General features: G+C 48.3%; 1 protein-coding gene across 4 annotated transcripts in view; it reads left to right on the top strand.

Annotated features, from left to right (window-relative positions):
* Nucleotides 1–21,828, top strand: part of SNTG2 (syntrophin gamma 2) — a 321,809-nt gene that overhangs the window by 280,655 nt on the left and 19,326 nt on the right. For 3 of the 4 annotated variants that reach the window (XM_070571860.1, XM_070571861.1, XM_070571864.1), the window contains exons 15-16: nucleotides 6,666–6,758; nucleotides 14,036–14,146. In XM_070571860.1, coding sequence (XP_070427961.1) covers nucleotides 6,666–6,758; nucleotides 14,036–14,146 — 204 coding nt within the window. The remainder of the gene's footprint in view (nucleotides 1–6,665; nucleotides 6,759–14,035; nucleotides 14,147–21,828) is intronic. The other variant, XM_070571862.1, reaches the window with a different exon arrangement.

The raw sequence follows: 21,828 nt of genomic DNA, 5'->3' as shown, positions 1-21,828 counted from the left end.
CTAAGTATGTTAAGACTTGACTAGTGCCCGGCCCTGTGGAGAGGCCTCTTGAAGGAGTTCATCTGGAGGAAAGAGGCATCGTGTGATCTCGAGGCCACCACGGGCAGCTTCCTTCTGCTCACCAGCCCTGGGGCTTAAAAAGGACAGCCTGGTAGACTGCTCTCTTGCTTACATGATCCCAAACTGGAGCCCAGCCACACCCATCTAGACTTTTAAGCTAAGAACATTCTAGGTGTCCCCAAGCAACCAAAGCCAGGAGTCCACGTGCAGATGGCATCAGTGTGTTGAGGCTGTCACTGTCACAGCCTCTTCGCTGACCATTCCATTCCTGACTCTCCATCGTGCACACCACTGCAGTCTTGTCCTCTGGAGATGCTGCTGGCCCCACGTCATCCTTGTCTGAGGTCTTTGTGGCCCTTCCGCCTGGAGGACACAGGGGACATGCTGAACAGCTACGAGAGTCCAGATGCTGGGGCCAGACCCCATGCAGGTCCTGGCCCTGCCCCTCCCTGGGAGGGAGGCTTTGAGTAATTCACCCAATTTCTCTAAAGATGTCTTATGTATGCACCCAAATAGATGACGAATGAATGAATTCCTAAGAGAACCTTAGTTTCCTCATCTACAAAGTCGAGACACTAAGCTCCCTTAGGAGAAAATCATGTGAGTCTCTAGAACAGACAATCAATTTATATTGCAAAAAGAATTTCAGATTGAAGACACCTCCAATCAGAAATGCAGAAAGGAGCCCCAAAGTCTGCTAATTCTAAATGTAAGTGGATTAGTCATCAGTCTTTTCAGCGGACCGTGGTCCTGGAGCCTATGTGGACACAAGCACTTCCTATCAACAATAAACTGTCGTTTGAGGAACCGGCTATTAAGATAAGGTGAGAAATTCCAGTAGGGATCATCGAACAAAATATCTTAGTATCTTAAGAAGTCCAAATCTAGTTCCTTGGGGATGTGAGAGGAGCGATTCCCTCACTAGTTTTATAAACTACCTAACATGGAGGAGAATCAAGGATGCAGTGCCACAGAAACACCTGCTGGGCTGACGCTCTTTGTCTGGGACCGTCCCAGGCATGGAAGAGGCAGACAAGTGTGAGATGAGCCCGTTTTCTGGACCTGGCTCCAGGGGGAGGTGGAATTTGACCCGGGGTCTGTTTGTCCCCTGTTTCACTGGAGGCTGGAGGGTTGAACCCTGCATCTGTCCCCAGCGCCAGCTGGAATTCTGGGAAGATGAGGATGCTTGGTGAGTGTCTGAGGTGGAGGCCAGTGGGTGCAATGGAGGGCCCTCCCTCTGCTGCTGGCCCGGGTCCTGCACTCCCGTGTGCTCCGGAACCGCGACCACAACACTGAGATTTAGTGTTTTCAACTCTCAGATGAAGACTAAAACAGCCCCCGCGTCAAACAGGTATTGTATTAACTACGTCGTGTGACACAGGCAGCAGAGAACCTGCGCACGGTAGGCGGCCCCCTGATCTCCTGCCCATTTCCTCCGATAGCATCATCTTCCCAGGATAGCTTTTCCCCGAGGGCGCAGAGCCCACATAGGGCCAGAGACTCTTTTGACAGATGGCTTCCTCTCCAGTAAGTCACCCACCTTACTGCCTTACGTGTCCTCGATTTTAACCCTCGTCCCCAAAGGCGCTAGGTAACCGTGTGGACAGATGAAGCCCAGAAGTGCCATGACTTGAGGGACTTGTGGCTGAGATAGAAACCGCAGTTATGGGAGGCCAGGTCCCCTCAGGGCCACAGCAGGTGGACAGACGTCTTCAGCTCCAGATTCTCTTCAGTAAACTGTGCTTCTTAGCATTGCCTACTGCTGTGCTGATATTCGATTTACTTATCACAGAATTTGATAGAATAGGCACGAAAGCAGTCACTAACCCGCTGTTCTTATTACCTGCCAGGCACTGTTGTAAGAGCTGTGCATGTGTTAATCACTGCCATGCATATTGGGACCACTGTCACCCCATTTTTCAGGTGACCAAGTGAGGGGTGGAGGGTTAAGTGACGTCCCCGGGTTGCCCTGCTCGTCGGCGTGCAGGGAGGGCCCAGGCAGCAGGTCCTCGGTGTGACCGCTCTGCTAGGCGGCCTCCCGCAGGTGCACCACAATGCAGAGAAGCCTTCCCTCCCTGTTAGGCAGAGCTGGAGCCAGGAGCTCGAGGTCCCCCACAGCACGAGAAGTGATGCCGCCTGCCCGCACAGGACCTGCCCTTCCTGTCTCACGGGAAGTCGAGAGGTTCATGAGTCATCTGCATTTTTCGTTTTTCCACTTTTCTACCCCGCACGGCCTTCCCTGAGCATTGCCGTTGGGTGGAGCCCCTCTTCCAAGGAGAGACGCCGCAAGACACATGCCTCCCAGCATGAGGCCTGGAGGCATCGCATTTCCAAGAAAGTCATGGTCTTCAACGAGCTCCACTATCAACAGCAAAGCCTGGCTTCTGGAAGAGTCTGCTGGACTCCCAGTAAATTGTGTTCGTGGAGTAAGGAGAGATGCCCAACCTTCCCTTTGTGTTCCCATCCTGGTTACAGGACACAGAAAATGATCTGACGCTCCCTGAGCAGCAGGACAGAGCACGTGGCCTCACAGGGCTCCTGGGTGAGGTCTTACTCCACCAGCCACATCCCCGGATGACAGAATCTCCAGCAGTGGCAGCCCTGGAGGAACCCGAGGCAGTTTCTTCTGTTTGCCTCCATATTTCCCCGAAGGGAAGTAGCATAGTGAGGTCTGGCTTGTTCTGCTCTACTTTAATGAACAGAAAACGATTCCACCACTGAGGGACCCATGAACCACTGTCCACCCAGTCCAGTGTCCCCTCTTCCTGACACACCTGCACGCAGGTGGAGGAAATAGGCTGCTGTGTGTTCTCAGGGAGAATCAGTCCTCATTTTCTGAAGAGCGATGCCAAACGTAAAGGCACGTAAATATTCATGTTCAAGGGAAAATGCACACCAACTGCTCTGCCTCATGACATTTGGCATTTTGGCATCTCTCTGATGCTAAATGTATACTGCAGCCATGCATCTACTGCGTGAACTATGTTTAAGCATCTCCCACATGTGACTAATAAAGTCTCAGAGACTGAAGACACCCAGGCCACGTCTTCTCTGAGAGCTGTCCTTCTCAGGGCCAGCAGGGGCGTGTCCAGCCTCTGCCTGGAGACGCTCAGCGGCTGGGAGATGGCCGGGAGCTCGTAGGGTCAGAGCAGAGAAGGGAAGAGGAGAGAGAGGAGCTTCACCTCGTAGGCCATCAGAAGACGTGTTGGTGTCAGCGAGCTACCGTTAACACTTCACAGACGGCAAGATTAACACGTTTGAAAATACCAAGTATTGACAAGGAACGGTTACCTGGAACTCATAACCACTGCTTGAAGGGTGTGGACTGGAACCGCAGTTTTCATTCCATTTATATGTATTTCAGAAACATGTAAAGCTGAGGTGATTTGTGTAGGGCTTGTGTGTGCTACAAACTATAAAGAGGGTGAGAGAATGACGAGCAGATGATGGGGTGAACCCCAGGGAGGCGGCCACAGCGGGCTGCAGCCTGAGCAGGAACTGACGGGGATTTGAAGATGTCAGCATGTGTGATATACTTTATAATACGTTTTTAATTTAAAATAATAAATCTGTAAACAGAAGACGTGCTGAAGCAGCACCCACCCCAAAGCAGAGAAGCAGAATCCAAAGTTACTCCTGGTGGGGGCGGCCCCCTCGCCACGCGGTTAAGTTCACGCGCTCCACTTCAGCGGCCCGGGGTTTCACTGGTTCGGATCCTGGGCACAGACATGGTACCACTCGTCAGGCCATGCTGAGACGGCGTCCCACACAGCACAACCAGAAGGACCTACAACTAGAATATACAACTGTGTACTTGGGGACTTTGGGGAGAAAAAGCAGAAGAGCAAAAAAGGCAAAAAAAAAAAAAAAGAAAAGAAGATTGGCAACAGTTGTTAGCTCAAGTGCCAATCTTTAAAAATAAGTTACTCCTGGGAGTTATTATGGAGCTGTCTACCCTAACCATCAACAGGTGCGTCTGGGCCAACACACAGGTTGGTATCCACGCCCCTCACCTCTGGTCTCTACCCCCTGTATTCCCCCAGTCCCAATTCCTTTTCGTCGCTCTGCCCCACTCCAGACGCTTTTATCTAATGAGGCACCGCCGGGGAGCAGGGGCTCAGATACATGGAGTGTCCAGCAGTGATCTTCTCTGGGATCCCTGTGGAATTCCTGCGCCGAGGACTGCTCCTGGTCTGGCTAATGTAGTGCTGAAGGACTGTCCTGGGTTGCCTAGCAGACACCACAGATGGGTGGCTTAAGCCAACAGGAATTCACTCTCTCCTTCCTGGAGGCCAGAAGTGTGACGCTGAGGTGTCAGCGGGTCACGCTCCCTCGGAAGACTGGCGGAGAGGATGCTTCCTGCTTCTTCCAGCTTCTCGCAGTTCCTGGCAAAACTGGGTGCCCCTTGGTTGAGCGGCATAGCTCCCATCTACCTCCATTGCCATGGGGCTCTCCACCCTGCGTCTCCATCTTCTTTTGAGGACACAAGTCTCATGGGGTCAGGGCCCACCCTCCTCCTGGTTGACCTCGTCTTAGAGTAATCGCACCTGCAAAGACCCTGTTTCCAGTAGGGCCACGTCCACAGGCTAGGACTTCAACTTGTCTTACTGGGGGACACAATTCGACCCACAAGGACCGACCCGGGAGAAACATGGAGGCACGCACTCAACTCAAGCTCATGTTTTGTGGCGTCAGAGGCAGTGAGGGCCACAGTCAGGAGCTAGGACCAGGGCGGGCACCCGGCCCATCACTAAGCCCTGGGGCATGCTGTGCTGGGGTGAACTCCGCCTCCCACCGTGAAACAGGATAAAAGCACCCGCCTCGAAAGGTCCTAGGAGAATTTAGTGTGAGGTCCTCAGCACTGTTGCTGACGCCCAGGAGCGTCCTTGAATCACAGCGGTGTTATTACAGCTGCTCTGAGAGCTGGGGGCCCTTCAGTCCACTCAGACATTTCTCGTCCATCGTTAACTCTACGATCCAGTCTACTGTGGATGAAAAACAGCGTTGGCCTCCGGGGCTCATTGCCCCCCAGATAGAAATGAAAGGTCACACCCCTCCTCAAACTGAGGCCACTCAGCACCCCCACCTACGCATCGGCAGGTATGCATCTGGGGACACACCTCCACGATCTCGCCTGGGCACTGTGGCTGCAGGTTCTAAAAATGCTTCAAATAGCAAGTATGAACACATTGAGATATGAGAAACAGAAAGCCTCAGCAAAGAAATCTGAAGTCCAGCAAGGAAATATATAAATAAACATTTATTAATATTTAAATATAAAAAAGAGCCAAATGGAAACTTCAGGAATGAAAAGGACAATAACTGAAAAGCTCAGCAGAGAGCTCAGCAGCGGATGGAGGGGAAGGAGGAAAGAATCAGTGACCTGGAATAAGGACCGGGAGAAACGACCCAATCAGGAAAACAGAGAAGACAGACTGGAAGCAGGAGGTGCAGGACTGTAACAGGCTTTGACTTGCGTCATGGGGATCCCCGGAGAGGGGAAGGGGCCGGGCTGAAGGTACATGAAGATACAGTGGCTGGAAACTTCCCAAATCTGGCAGAGCATGGACCTGTAGGTTCAGACGCTGCGTGTCCGCAGACACAGCTACGTCTTCCTGCTCCAAATGATGGCTGACTCTGGGTGGGACCTGTCACCACAGGGCACTCGCACAGGTGTGTGGAGATGGCGCTCACCAAGACGTCAGTGTCCATGTTCCACACTTGCACCTTTGCAAGCTCAAATTTCTGCATTTCTGTGCCTTTGCCCGACGTGGCTGGAAGTGCGTCAATATGTGTCCAAGAGCTCCTGTGTGTGTGTGCATGCACATACGTGTGCCAAGGGCTCCTGTGTGTGTGTGCACACACATACATGTGCTCAAGGCCTAACAGCATTGGCGCCGTGGAGACCAGGTGCTTCACGATTTTGGTTTCTACCCATAAAAGGCCTCAGGTCAGCAGAGGCCACTTCCCCTCAACCCAGCCCCAGTGGGTGGGACACCGGAGCCCACTGCAGCCACCTCTCACCTGGGAGGGTCCTCATTCCCCGGCCCTCGGTTTTTGGTTGTGTCGCTGCTGCCATTTTTCTGGCGTCTGTTGTTTTCCACTGAGCTGCTCTTCAGGATGTTTCCCGAGGAAAAGCCGCATCTAGATTCTCCTGGAACTCGCCTCAGGCCCTAGCCTTCTGTCCAGAGGCAACTCGAACAAGAGAAAGAAAAATGAACACACGACACAGTAGGTCCTTTTTGAATGAGTTCACAGACAGAAAACTTAGCAATCCGGTTGTTTTCAAAGACACTTTGCCATGTAGAGATGTGTTGGGCTCCGCTTTGCTTATGGTTTTTAGTGGGAGTGATGCCTGTACAGACTGTCCAGCTTCTACGAGGCTGGAAATATTTGCCGATAGACCAAAAGCGAGAAAGTGCTGGCTGTGCGCACACTGTTTCTGCGGGTTTCGTGTGGGTCCTCTGGTTTCCCTCCGTGTAGTTTGCACGTTAAGACTTTTTAAAAAGTAGTTTCTGACCAGGGGGGAAAATATTGTAGCTCCCTAATTAATGTTGAACAGCATCATTAAAGAATGTTTTCTCAAAATTAATACTCTCTTCTAGTCCAAAACGTACATGTGCAGCTGGCAGGGAGAGGTGCTGTGTTTCACAGTGGACTTCGCTGTGGGATTCACCTGTTTCGACAGCAAGACGAAGGTAAGAGCTGACCAGTCAACGTGAGGGGCCCCGTGGGTGGTGCGTTGTCCCATTTCAGGGACGTTAACACTCGTAACTGTGTGGAGCGGTCGGCGCTCCCACCGAGCTGTGTCGTGTGCGAGTTGCACCTTCACAGATGGTCTCCTGTCTGACAGCTCAGGGTCCCGAGGTTTCAAGAAACCCCAGAGCAGGCAGTGTTGACATGAGGCCTCGTGGTGCCCGTGAACGCCGTCCGCATCAGCGCGGGCGGAGGAGCGAGCGAGCACAGTGAGGGTTTCCCGGGTCCTGCTCAAGGGAAGGTAAACCCTTTGAGAAGAAACATTAACTGCTGCCCAACATAAAAACTGAGTGTTTTTGGTAAAACAAGACCCAGCCCTGGTGGGATGAGGCCGAGTGCTGAGTCCGCGAATGCAAAGCTGCGAGTGATTTCAGTTTTCCTGGACACTAAACTGCCCGTGTGGGGAACTGGACCCATTCCGTTAGCTCCTCTAAAAGGCCTGAGTGTTCACCTACCTACGTGAGTGTTATAAAAATGTTTTGCAAACATCGAGCCAGTACTTTGCCTTATACTAGTTTTAAAAGTCCACTCTCCACCGGTTAAGTATGAACAGATGGGAAGTCTCAGTGTGACGGATGCGCCTTTATTACGGTCGTTGCGGCATGCATGGGGTTTCCGTCACCCATGGCTGCCCTCCCACAGGCTCAGGGCGCCGTCAACAGGCTGAGCCTGTGCAGCGGGTCAACGCTGAGCAGAGACAACCTTGTCTCAGCTCCTACAAGTTGTCACCCACTTCCTCACAGTTGTTTATTTCCAAACATCTATGTTTTAGAACCTTGGGATACTCTCCCAATGAATTAATCGCTGCAGCCAGCTCATGAGCCTGTGTGACAAGGTGACCCTCTTTCTTAGAAGTTTCCCTCACTTCTTTTCCATTCTTCTAGAGCAGTGGTTCCCATCGGAGGTGAATTTGTCCCCCAAGGACATTTGGAAATGCCTGGAGTCATTGTCACGGCTTGGAGGGGAGTTTCTACTGGCATCTAGTGGGTGGAGATTAGAGGTGATGTTAAACATCCTACAATGCACAGCACGGCCCCACAGCAAGAGTTTTCAGGTCCAAAGTCAACAGTGCGGGGTTGGGACCCTGTTCTGAGTAGGAGTCAGCATCCTTGACAGGATTCTAGACCAGACAATTCATTGTGGTCCTTGTCATTTTACTTAGTGCCAGGAAAATGGTTAGGATGTTTTTCCAGTAGGGGTCTACATAGTGTTTAGAATGATAACAAGGTCTATATGCATGAATACTTAAGAATGTTAAGACTCCATCCAACATCAAGGTCACAGAGAGGGTGAAAGGCTCCCTGTGCCTGACACAGGGTTCTGCCCGCCCTGCCTGGTCCACCACTCGCCTCCCGCCTGTATAAGCACCCTGGCCTGCTGTTCCTACGGTTTCGCCTTAAGCCAGATCTGCACAACCTTATTCCACGCGTCCTCTGAGACAAGTGAAATACCAAGCCGCTGTCCTGGAGGAAGGAGGAAACCTAGATGGTTTGTTAGCTCTCAAGCCTGATTTATAACTTCTGTTTCTTGCCGTGTTTCAAGTCATTCTATGCTTCAGGAAGCCTAAACAGTGACTCCAAATTCACCTGAAGAGCAGGTTTTCGCAACCCTCTAACTGCGCCGGGGGTCCCGTGTTCCCTTCCCTGGCTGCACGTGGTGGCCTTCCTTGTCTGAAGGCCTGGGGACAGGCGGCGCTGGAGGGAGCCCCTGAGCTCTCCATCTGGAGCCAGGCACTAGCCTGGGGAACTTAGCTCGCGTCAGCACTTCTGCAGGAGCTGGCGGGTCTGCTTCCTAGTGTGACAGCCAGGCGCCAAGTGAGCCGTCGTGTCACTGTGTCTTCCTGTGGGTCCCACGGCATGTTCTTGCTCTGTTGGAGCCATGCTGTGTCTACCCAGCTCTTTCGCTGGCCAGGCCAGGGCGAGCGTTAGTGATTGTGGGGCGCTGTAAGAGGGAGGGCCTGGTGAGCTCCCCTCGGAGGAGCCCAGTCCCCCACTATAAGCGTTGGAGTGAAGGGAAGTTGGCTCCCCAGGCTGATGTTCTGGAGGGGCCATCGGAAGATCCAGCTGCGACTGAGCTAACGACAAGACACAGCCTCTCTGACACCTGCGTCCCCGAGCGTGAGCCTCACACGCACGGTGTGAGCTGGCCTGGTGGGCTTGGTTCCACGAGAGTGGCTGGGGTTATCTGGGGAGCAGAGACGAGAGAGGAAGTTGGTGGTTTATGGCGCCCACGTGCTCACAAAAACCAGCACATTTTACATTCATCTGTCCAGGGAATTTCCTTTCTTCTGGGCTGCCCCGTGCCTCCCTCTCCTCAGGACATTGCCTCCTTGTCCTCACACCCTCCGTCTTCGTGCTGTGCATCGTCCACAGTCCACACGGCAGGCAGGCTGGTGCTCAGGGCCTGCAGAGGCGCTCCCTGCCCTTGCATCCAGCGCGCTTCCCTGGCTGGCCCTAAGACTGATCACATGAAACTTTAAATGGCCGTGGTGTGTTCTTCACTCTGTGCAGAGCTGGCTGGGGACCCTTTAGGGTGAAGCTGTAATGTTTCGTGTCCCGATAACTGAACCGTATAACTAAACTGCGCTCTTGTAGGTAAGCTGATTTCTCTGTGGCCTTTTCTTGGGTCCTGTGTGGTGGGAGGGGGGCCAGGCGCAGAGTAGCTCCCCTGGAACCTGCTACGGCCCCACCTTTCAGCCCCCAGCACCTCTTCCTGTGGGGAAGACCAGGGCCTTCCTCAGATGGATCTTAACCCGCTCAGCGGCAGTCGGCTGTCTGTAAGTCAGGCTCTTAGGAAGTGCTGATTGAGCTGTCTGTTTGCTCACCTGGACCTCAGCTTAAGATGCCAGGACCCTCTCCTGACCTGCTTCCCGCTGGAAGTCAACTCCTGACTTCACATTTTTTGTGTGGTTACTTCTTTATTTCAAGAAGTTCTGGCCTAATTCTTACGTATCTATTTTGTATTCAGACAGTAACTGAAAATGAAAACAAAACAAGACAGTATAAAAAGAAAATTGTTCCAGGGGCTTGTTTCATGTATTCCTTAAAACTGTTTTTTAGAATTTACAATATTCGAATTAATTTTCAAAAGAAGAGCTTTTCCAGCTTCACCGTGAAGAATATACCAATGGATTGTAAATCTATAAACTATAATTTTGCTTCATTTGACATATCTTCATTCTTTGATGTAAGATGACATTTGTAAGATCAGCGTAAATAGGTTTTCAATTATTTCCAGATTGGATATGAAATAATTCTGGAAATGATTAAATAATTATGAAATAACTCAATAATTATGAAAATGACGTTTTCTTCATATGCCCTCTGTATAAGTCATTATGGAAAAATCAAAGAGAATTTTTTGGCCTAGAATTATTTAGATTCCAATTTACCACACTTACATTCACAAGATAATTAACACTTCTATGCTATATTAGCCTGTTAGACCATTTGTGTATTATATCTGGGTCAAAACTCAACTCACAACGTGGCAGCCATACTTACTAACCAAATGCCTATATCAAAAACGACTCTGGATTTTGATAACAGCCCAAATTTTAATCCTGGCCATGTGCATGGGACCCACCTCAGAAGCATACATGTGGTCAAATGTCCCAATTCCCCAATTCTATACCAGCCAGAGCAGAGATGAGCAGTGACTTCCAAGCGTGAGTCCATTCACCGTTGGCTCTCCTCTTTCAACACTGGTAAAGAGGAGTTAAGCTGAGAAGATCTGAAATGTCTCGGGAGAAGAAATACATTTGGTCTTGATCTCTCTGGTTTAGCACAAGCCGATGTCCTGTTTCTGTCGTGATTAAGCAGAAGCGGGAGAGGACGATGGCGAGAATTAGGAAACAGTGTGGCATCAGAGGACAGCCGAGCCTTGACAGCGAGAAGCGGCGCTAGGACCTGGGAGGGGGCCCCTCCCTCGTGCCCTGTCCAGTGCGCAGCTCAGTGTCTGGGCGCACCCCACAGGCAGATAATCCCAGGATGTTGGGATCCAGAACCAGAGTGAGCTTTTTCCATGTTTGCTCCTTCCTTGGGGGCATATGAAAAAGCCAGCCTTGTCTCTGTATGTTAACTTGCATTTCAGATTTCCTTTTTACCACCTGGGTGTTCCCCACACAGAGCAGGAAAATGGTGCATCTCTATGTAGGGTGATCAGTGGAGATGCTCGTGAGAGGCTCTGGGTCTGAGCCCCCGAGGAGCCTGTTCTTTAGGCCAAAACCCGATTATGTTGTGAGACTGACATGGAAGAACGGAAAGATTGGTTTTTGAAAAAAAGGAAAAATTGGAAAGGAATTGACTGTCTTGTGGGAGAGGAAATGAAGATGTGGCCTTGGCCTGATGAGGAGGAGGAGGAAATTCCTCCACGACCCTATAGGAAAATACCGAAAACGAATTCTGCTCTGACACCACAGGGCACCCATCCTTTGATCACAGTCTTCTGGTCCTGCCAGTTGAGCTGTTACAATAAAAGATTAAAATGTTACTTTCCATTGTCAGTATTGAATAATTCAAGTTTGCTGCAAAGGAAGTGGGCATTGCCCGTCACCATCAACAACCTGAAATCATAAACATAAACAGCGTGTTTCCTATCACACACACTTAACTATGAAACTGTTTTTAATTACTAAAGCCGTGGGAGAATGTTTCTGTCTTCCAAGACTGAGACCTGAGGACGGCTGTGGGAAGGCGCAGGCCCGTCTGCGTGTGTCCCCCAGGGTTGTTGAACGGCCCCCGCTGCTGTCAGGGTCAGCAGTCAGCGGGGACGGCGTCTCTGGAGCCGGGTGAGTGGAGAAAGTCCACATCCTGACCCAGACAGTCCGGTCCTGTCTTGCAGAGGAGCCCGGAGTCTTGAAACTAAACTATCGCCCAGAACCACTTTCAGATAAAACGTGCAGAAATGTCATCTGGAATGGAAATAGAAAATTCTTTTTTGTTTTACAAAAGTTACTGTTTTTAGGTGCATGAAATAAAAGTTCAGAAAGAGTTCCAAAGGACCACCACAGACGATTCAAAAATTACTGCTGTGAGAGGAAATGCTGCCCCAGGAATTCGTTTCCTCCTTGGCCACGCTGACCGCGCATGGCTGAGAGATGACGCCCGCCGCCCGTCCCAGGCCTTCCTTGTCCTTCCTCGTAGGCGCGTGTGGACCAATTCCTTCATGGCAACTTGCTGCTTTGAGAAGCTGATCAAAGTACTTGTCTTGCTTCACCCCAAACAAGGGCTGTGTTATGAAATTAGCACAGGGCTTTAAGCAAACAAACTGTGCACGTGTGTGTCTCGCGAGGCAGCGTTTTCCTCAAACCAGCACACACTTAGGATGGTTTCAGTGCAAAAATAACGTACCCAAAGAGAGTAATCGTACACACAAAGGACTTAATTGTGAGGACCACTTTGAATTCTTTAAACAATAAACGGAGCTTTCATATAGATATTTTTGCACCTTTTTGTGTATAATACTTTAACAGCTGTTTATAATACTATGTAAATGTTAATTATTGAGGTAATTCCTAAAATTTTACCACTGTTGAGCTCTTCTTCTTAGTCAAATTTGAACCAAATACCAGGTGATTGCTGTTCCCAGAGCAGTTTGGGTCTTGCTTATTTTATGAGGAATTAGGCAAAACCGTGATATCCAAGATTTCTCGCCTCTCGTGATGACATGTACACAAGATTGCAGGTTCCTCATATGAAAGCGTGGGAGTGGGTGACTTTGAAGGCAGGTGAGATTTGGGCTGTTTTAACTAAATCTTAAAGGCTGAAATCACAGCCGTCTTTCCAGCCCCCAGAGGTGCTGAGCAAACACCTGGGAAGTGGGAATTTCGTGGAGACCAGGAGGAGCTCCCAGGATGCCGCTATGCGGGGGCCTGTAGAGAGCGAGCGGGTCAGAGCGCTGTCCCCGTGCCGGTCTGTCACTCTCAGTAGATCCTCTGATGCTGGTGGTGGCCCTGGTTTCCTGGCTTATTTCAGTGGCCCAGTGGCACTTGTGGAACGTACTGCCCTTCTCAATGTCCTCGTTCTGGATGGAGTCTAGTAATTCTAGTCTGAAGGGGCCCTAATGCCTGGAGTCAGGGCTCCTGGCCCCACCCGATTTGGGGGCATAGACTCAGCTTCCCCATTGTGAAAATGAAAGAGCTGGAGTAACCGTTCCCTAATACCCTACAGAGCTCCAGGTTTCTCAAAATCTGGAAGGGACGCTGACACCCTGCCATGAAATGCAGACGCTGTTCAGCTTCGAGATTCTATATGAAAGAAAGCCGCGGCCGCGAACTTGAGTTCAGTGTGGACGGCGGATAAACAGGTCAAGGGCCAAATAGGATAAAAGTGCTTTTGAAACTCTCTCCTTTTTCCCCAAACTCTTTGCTTTTCTGACACTTAGAGAAAAATATGTTCATTATTTCAAAATAAATGCTTTTAATAGAAACTCAACTTGTAGCTTGCTAAAAAATAATTGCTGTCCCCATTGAGATTTTTCCCAGGAAGATAAAGATTTATTATCATGAAGAGCCTGTAATTAAACACTATCTTTTATAAAAGACAGCCATTAAGTCTTTATTTGAAGCAAGTTTTTTTTTTATTAAAGAGTAAGAATTTATAGAGTACATTTCGTCTCTATAGCACCGTAGCAAACATTACGTAATTTTTGCACTGGTACGAAGAGGTAATATTGTCTACATTTTTCAACTTGTTTCAGGAGAAACTAACCTTAAGTGATTTGAACATAGTCTCAGATGGGGGCGTGTCAGTTGAGATTAAAGGTTTTCATTTTATCTGGACTCTAGACCATCTCATATACTGTAGCAAGAAGTGGCCCTTGTAGTGGAGTTTTTAAAGTTTTACAAGCAAAAAAAAAAATAAAGAGCAATAATCTTATGATGCTTCTAGATTGTGTACAGAAAAACCCACAGGAAAACCAGGAAGGCTGATAAGGGTAGAGCGGGATTGGAGAGGAGACCTGGAAGTTGGCGAGCTCTCCTGGGGGTGCCTCCAGGCTGACTGGAGCGGGAGGAGGAAAGTGGGTGGTCTGAGGAGGTCAGTGCCCACGGACTGGAGAATAAGAAGGGAGAGATTCTGATAAATTACCACATGCTCAATGTAAAGAGTTAAGCAAATGTCTGCATTTATTTAAATAGATCATTTAACATATTAATAGGTGTTAATTAAATCAATGAGCTCTTGTTTCTAAATTGCTAATTAATTTCATTCCTTTACAGAATGTGCTCTGGAGGTTTAGATTCTCTCAGCTCAAGGGGTCTTCAGATGATGGAAAAACGCGAGTCAAGCTGCTCTTTCAGAATCTAGACACCAAACAAATCGAGATGAAGGTAGGGAATGAAGTTCAACCTGCTGCCCAACCACATGTGAAGTAAAACCTAAAGGAAAACCCCAGTGCGCCCTCCACGCGGGAAGCAAGTCAGTCAGTCCTCAGGTGTGCCCCCCAGAATCCCGCAGCAAGGACGTCAGAGAGCCCGTGTCACACCGCCTCCTAGAGACTCTTATGTCCTAAAATTGTGGTCACTGAAACACATTATTTGAGTCTACTAAATATCACACGTTTCTCAGTCAATATTAGCAGGAAATTAATATTTAAAAATACAACAGAAGTCAAAATTTAAAAGAAGAGTTTCACAAACTACATTAGGTACATGACAAATCGCCTATAAGACCAAGAACAAACTGCTCTGTTAATTCAAAGGATCTTAGACACAACTTACAAATTCATTGCATTAACCTGTCATTTTACCACCAACAAGTATTGATCTGTCCCATATTTTATGTAGAAATGGATTGTCAACATCCCAATTTTAATAAAAACTAAGGACAAACTAAAGGATAATTTCAGTACACTAAAGAAAAAGAGAGGAAAACAAAGATGGGAGACCTGTGAACACATTGTTTGGAAACACCTTGTCAACACTTCACATGTGTTTTCTCCTCATGCAATTAATCAGAGGGACACATCACACATGGCATTGTTATATCTGAATGTTTAGCATCAATTTTTAATATCTCTTCTTTGAGTTTAAGGAAATAATGTTCCATAACTACTTTTTAAGTACAATTGAAATTGTACAGAGTTGCTTGACATTCTTGTATTTCGGGAATGGATAAAGTCACAATCTGAATGTTAACACTATCTGGGCTATGGGGTCATGAGGTGTAGGATGGGGCAGCCGATAAGACTGCATTGGAGCACAGACACCGGACCCTGAGCTGTGGTGGAGAGCAGGCCACCCTCAGTCACACTCCCTGGACCGAGTCTGGGAGCCACCAGCAAAGTAGAGAGATGGAGGGAGCAAGGGGGAGACTGGAAACAATTTTAGCTTTGTATTAGTATTTTGTTTGCATTGGTGTGGCCGCATGGGTGACACTGGCAGGTCCTTCCTCTTCTTCTGTTTTATTTATTTGTCTACTTACCTCAAAGGGTTCCTGTAGGGGAGGAGGGCCCTCTCCTCTGTCATGCCTAAGTCCCGTAGACCTCTTGCCTCAGAGCGTTCTGTGGGAGAGCTTGGGAGGCCCTCTGGAAGCTGCTTCTCCAGCGCGTCTTGAGGTTTTCAGGCTCACAGTATTCCAGTGGCTCCCGCCAGAGCGCTCTCGTCCCAGGGTGCCCTTGCTTACCTCCTGCTGCTTACGTGATGTCTGAATATCTTTTTGACAGGTGACACCTCTTTCATTAGATTTAAAGGTATTTGTTTGTATTTTTCCACGTTTAGTCAACTTTTGGTAATCTGTGTTAGTAAAAGGGGTGGAAGCACTGAGGACCTAAATCTGGCAGTTTGGGAGTATATTACGTTCAGTTGGAGGCATGTGCTTTGAAACAGGCTGTTTCTTCGTGGCACTTTTTCAGAATCCATGTTTCCATCTTCCGTTGACGGAAAGGAGAGCGAGCTCTGGAAAGCTGTAGAGGCCACAGGCACGGGCACAGGATTCGTAGGGCTTGAAGCTTAAACAGTCTGCAGCAATCTCTTTATGAAAAAATGCAAAATTGCAAATACAGTAACCTAACCTCACTCAGAAATGTGTGTGAGACAGATAAGCACACCTCACAAACCCAAACTAAATACAGCTCCACCTCAGCTCCCCTTCACTGGGTCCCAAAACTGCCGGCAGCCTCCCGGTGCCTCGCCCCAGGGGGCCCAGGATGGAGGGAAGTCGGGCAGAGAAAGACAGAGGTCTTAGCTACGTGCAGTTAAATGAGGACCAGGCAAGGCATCACCCGGGCCCCTCCCAAGGACTCCCTGGGGTCTGTGAGGTAAGACTGCAGACGAGGATAAAAATAACTTGCCAGGTTACCCCACAGAGTAGAAAACAAGCTTCAGAGAGCCTTAGTACCAGACTGCGGGCCGCGGAGGGGGTTTTGAGCAACTACATCTAAGCTGAAGTTCTGCGTTGATTACAGATTATGAGACAGAGAGAAAGCTGGGAAATGGTGACTGGGGAATCCAGACCCCTGAGAATTCTTGGAGTTGATGCTCCACTTTTTTTTTTTTTTTTTTTTTGACGTATGCTTTTTTTGGTGATGAAGATCGGCCCTGAGCCAACATCCATTGCTGCTCTTCCTCTGTTCCCCCGCCAAATTCCCAGTACCTGGTTGGATATCCTAGTTGTAGGTCATTCTAGTTCTTTGTGGGATGCTGCCACAGCATGGCCTGATGAGCGTGTCTGAGATCTGAACCTGTGAACTCCAGACCCCTGAAGTGGAGTGGACGAACTTAACCACTATGCCACGGGGCCAGCCTCTGACGCTGCCCTTAAACAAAGAGCCCTTGGGACTGAATTCCTAATTGGGAGTCAGAGCTATTGCAAATACTAGAAGCGAGCAATATGTTGTTATTATTAGTAATCAGGAACACTTTATTGTCTCCATACATTAATTAACCAAGAGTTTCAGAGAAAACTGTATTATTTGAATCACTAGTTAAATGAGTGATAACCAGGGAATGGTTTTTCTTTTAATATTTATTGAAAATCTTTCTGGAACATTTAACCAGAGCCCTGCCTTGGTAATTAGCGCATGATGACAATTCCCGAGTTTCTCCTGGATTCTTGGGGAGGAATCTGGGGTTTTCGGGAGAGAAAGCAGAACATTCTTTCTTACCACCCACTGTCTGCAGACGTAACATCCAGTTCAGGAATGCGGCTGACTCCATAACAATTCCAATGGCTGCAGATTTGGGGTTCAGTATTTTTTAAAGAAAGCATTTGTTTTTCCTAAAAAATAAAAAGAGTTTCATAAACAAGCTGTGTTAAGTGAAAGGTTATTCCCTTTCTGTCCTGCTCGGTTGGTTCTGTGTCATCCAGGTGAACTCTGGTTAGACACAAGGACGATTCTTGGAGTCACGGAGAGGGGAGTGGCACCCTTCCCTAACCCTCCCACAGTTTCCACCCCCGTCCTGCTATATTCCCTGTTTGTATTTTACATGGTTGCTTATGATTGCGATTGATTATGATAAAATACTGTAATGACTATATATAGTTGGAAACACAAGTTTCTGATATTCCCATATGTGTATCCATGAAACAGACATTGGTTGTGGATGGCAATACAGTTTAATGAGGACTAATTATGTCTTTGGAGAAGCAATGGCATGTAGTTTTCATTCTCCAATGATCTGTGAGGATAAACTCCACTGAAAATTATTCCTGGGCCATGAGTGAGGAGCCAGATATGTCAGGTGTGGAAGGCTGAAGACCGAGCATGGACACAAGCTGATATCTCAAACCATCCGGGCGTCTGGAGGGAGTAAAGGAATTTGGTGTGTTTCCAAAACAGAAGCTTGGCTGCTGAGCTTTCTCAGCAAAGAATATTGATACCCACAGCATTTATTATCGATATGACTGAGTTGGCAGAGCTGAAAAAGCTATTTCAGGAAGCCAGAGGGTGGACAGAGGGAGGCACAGCCAGGGCACTGTCATCAGAGAGGACGTTGAGTCGCAGCGTTCATGAGCCAGGGACGATGGAATGTCCCCCTGCAGACAGACGTGCGCAGGAAGAGCCAGACAAAGGAGGGATGAGGTCCTCCCAAGTGTGTGTCTGCAGTTATTTTTGATCTGTTCCCAGAGAGGCTAGAATGAAAACAATGCTTTCATTTCTTTACTTTTTTCTTTTCTCTTCTCTTCTCTCCTTTCTTCCATTTTTTTTATGAGCGTATACCGCAGGCTGGTAAGTGGGTCCATTCCAGAAATGAGGTACTGCTGTTGCTGTTGGTCTCTGGATGACATCTTTGGTTTGGTTTTGAGTCCACGTGGCCCTGTCTGCAGATCGACCACATTCCCACTAACAGAAGGTGCAGCTGAACTGAATCTCGAGGCAATGGCAAGCAGCAAGCGCCTTATCATTCTCTTGCCAACGTTTCAGAGATGAAGAATTGAGGGTAGAGATGATAAATAACGTCCCCGCCGCCACACAGCTCGTGGTGGCAGGCCTCCAGCATGTGGCCCAGCTCTCAGAGGAGCACTGAGGAGTTGGCATGTCTGAGAGGTCACTGGTGCCTCGATGGACCCCTTCTCTCCGCTTCATAAATCAACCCCCCTGCAGTAGGGGGTAAGCCGCGTGGAGGTCATGCTTAGAAATCCTTCTAGGTCTCAGCAGGGGGCTCTTCTGAGGCCAGGGAGACGGACGAGCCTGGAGCCAGGAGAGAACCCTTCTCCTGAGACGGGTGGGGAGGACGCTCGCAGGGCTGAAGACAGTGTCCGCCTTGCTCAGAGTTCAGTGGATTCGGTCAGAACAGGAAGCAGCAGAAGAGCACAACCACTGCTTCGTTCCCTCGTGAAATGGGTCAGGCCGTCCACAGGCCCAGGGACCCTTCACTGAACCCAGTGGAGGCTGAAGAGCGGTCAACAGCCTCGGTTGGGGGAGGAGCCCTGATGTGTAGCATTTGCCTACTAACGTGGTAAAAATATTCCCACCAGGCCTTATTTCCAGCTGCCCACATGCCACCAACTCTCTGGCCAGATGCTGAAAATCTGACCGTCAGCTCTCAGGAGCCACATCCACGCACATGGGCGGGAAGGAACCCCAAGTCTGCAGTTCAGCCCGTTAGAGAATCAGACTCCAATACAGGAAGGAGGCCCCAGCTGTGTGGGGGTGGGAGGGCATCTGGAGAAGCAGAGAGTCGTTGTTCTTGAGCTGAGTCAATCGACTTGGTCTTGACAAATTTGTACCATCTGGGGGGACGGGGAGTATAAGAAGTGATTTCTAGGAACAACTTGGAGCAGTGAGCACGCACCCGTGGACTTCCTTGTTCCTTGCCTGCTGACCTCAAACAGTGGCTTCAACAGGAGAAGCACTGTGGGGTCAGCAGGGCTGGGCAGTGCACCCGTTGGAATTCCGGGTCTGGACTCTGGAGCGAGGTTTGGGATGACAGCCTGGAACGCTCTCGGCATTCCACCATGTGGCTGCCAGCAGCTCAGTTAATAGCATCCTGGTGCTCTCGCTCAGCCTGGGACCTCTCTGGCTATAATGTCATCATTTTCTCATTCTGAGGAGTAAGAATATGATGAGTCTACCAAATAGAACATAGTCAGCAACTTCCACGTCTCCCTCTTGCGGTCAGTAAAATGCTCACTCCTCAGCACGGGCTACCAGGAGGGTGTGCCAGTCATGTCCTGCCCCCTCCAGATTTAAGACCAGCATAACCCAGCCAGGTCCCCACCCATCCACCCCAGGCTGCCTTGCACTTTCTCATCTCCCAGCCTTTGTCTGATTCTGTTTCTTAGCTTTTCTTCCTGGCAGTCGTAGCCTTCCTTTCGACATTCGTTTGAAAAACATTCATCAAACGTTTGCTGTGTCCGCAGGTCTCTCTGCTAGTGCTCAGGTCTCTCTGTTATTTTGGGACGTGGGATGAGTTAGACATTTGGGATTAGAGAAAGAGATAAAAACACACAGCCTCCCATAATACTACATGGCACGTGCGACAAAAGCCCGTGGACAGAGGATCCCGGAGCACAGAGAAGCCGAGCGACTGTTTCCTGAATGCCTTTGGTTAGATTACAGTCTGCTCTGCCCGATGATAGTTCTGTCGTGGTGACCTCTCTTTTCTTAGAGATACTCTGTAATCCTGTGTCTCCCACTTCTATCACAGTAACAACACCAGACGCGAGTTCCGGACATTGAACTCTGACTTTCCATCTCTGCATTCTCCCTGCGCCGGCTGACGGCTTTCCTCCCTTTCTGTTGTGCAGCCATCACCATGATTCATCTCAGAAACCTTTGCATCCTCCCAAACTGAAACTCTGTCCCCATTAAACACTAACTCCCCATCCCGCTCCCCCAGCCCCTGGCCCCCACCATCTGCTTTCTGTCTCTGTGAATTTCCCTGTTCTGGGTACCACATATCAGTGGATTCATATAATATATGGCTTTTCGTGTCTGGCTTCTTTCCTTTAGCATAATGTTTCCAAGATCCATCCATGTTGGAATATTTAACAAAACTTCATTCTTTTTATGGCTGAATAATATTCCACGATGTGGATGATGCACCATATTTTATTTATCCATTCATCTGTTGATGGATGCTTGGGTCTTTCACCTTTGGCTGTTGTGAACAATGCTGCAAGGAACATTGCATACAAGTATCTGTTGGAGTCCTTTTCTCAGTTATTTTGGGTGTATACCTAGGAGTGGAATTGCTGGGTCATAAAGTGACTCTGTTTAGCTTTCTGAGGACCTGTTAGAGTGGTTCCGCTGCAGCTGCACCGTTTACCTTTCCACCAGCAACGTATGAGGGTTCCAACTTCTCCACGTCCTCGCCAACATTTGTTATTTTCTCTTTTTCTAAATTATAGCCCTCCTAGTCAGTGTGAGGTGGCATCTCATTGTGATTTTATTTGCGTTTCCCCAATGATCAGTGATGCTGAGTTGATATTCTTTGGAGAAATGTCAATTCAAGTCCTTTGCCCATTTTTTTTTAATGCAGCAATTTTTTTATTAGATGGAGTGAAAAGCAAAAATATCTCAGTCAAGGAATATGAAAACTCTTTCAAAAATAGTATAATTTTGTCATTAACATTTTTTATTAAGATTATGATAGTTTACAACCTTGTGAAGTTTCAGTTGTACATTATTATTAGTCATGTTGTAGGTACACCACTTCACCCTTTGTGCCTTCTCCCCACCCCCCTATCCCCTGGCAACCACCGATCGGTTCTCTTTGTCCATATGTTAACTACCACCTATGAGTGGAGTCATACAGAGTTCGTCCTTCTCTGTCTGGCTTATTTCACTTAACATAATACCCTCAAGGTCCATCCATGTTATTGTGAATGGGATGATTTGTCCTTTTTTATGGCTGAGTAGTATTCCATTCTATATGTATACCACATCTTCTTTATCCAATCATCAGTTGCTGGGCACTTAGGTTAGTTCCATGACTTGGCTATTGTGAATAATGCTGCGATGAACATAAGGGTGCATGGGACTCTTGGAATTGCTGATTTCAGGTTCTTAGGATAGATACCCAGTAGTGGGATGGCTGGGTCATAAGGTATTTCTATTTTTAACTTTTTGAGAAATCTCCGTACTGTTTTCCATAGTGGCTTCACCGGTTTGCATTCCCACCAACAGTGTATGAGGGTTCCTTTTTCCCTACAACCTCTCCAACATTTGTCACTCTTGGTTTTGGATATTTTTGCCATTCTAACAGGTGTAAGGTGATATCTTAGTGTAGTTTTGATTTGCATTTCCCTGATGATTAGTGATGATGAGCATCTTTTCATATGTCTATTGGCCATCCGTATATCTTCTTTGGAGAGATGTCTGTTCATGTCCCCTGCCCATTTTTTAATCGGGTTGTTTGATTTTTCGTTGTTGAGCTGTGTGAGGTCTTTATATATTATGGAGATTAACCCTTTGTCGGATAAATGACTTGTAAATATTTTTTCCCAATTAGTGCTTTGCCCGTTTTTTTAAGTGGGTTGTTTGTCTTTTTGCTATTGACTTTAAAGAGTTCTCTGTATATTCTGGATATTAAACCCTTATCAGATATTTGATTTGCAAATATTTTCT

Source organism: Equus przewalskii, chromosome 14, assembly GCF_037783145.1.
Source record: "Equus przewalskii isolate Varuska chromosome 14, EquPr2, whole genome shotgun sequence".
Classification (NCBI taxonomy): domain Eukaryota; kingdom Metazoa; phylum Chordata; class Mammalia; order Perissodactyla; family Equidae; genus Equus; species Equus przewalskii.
This window is presented reverse-complemented; position numbering and strand designations above follow the sequence as displayed.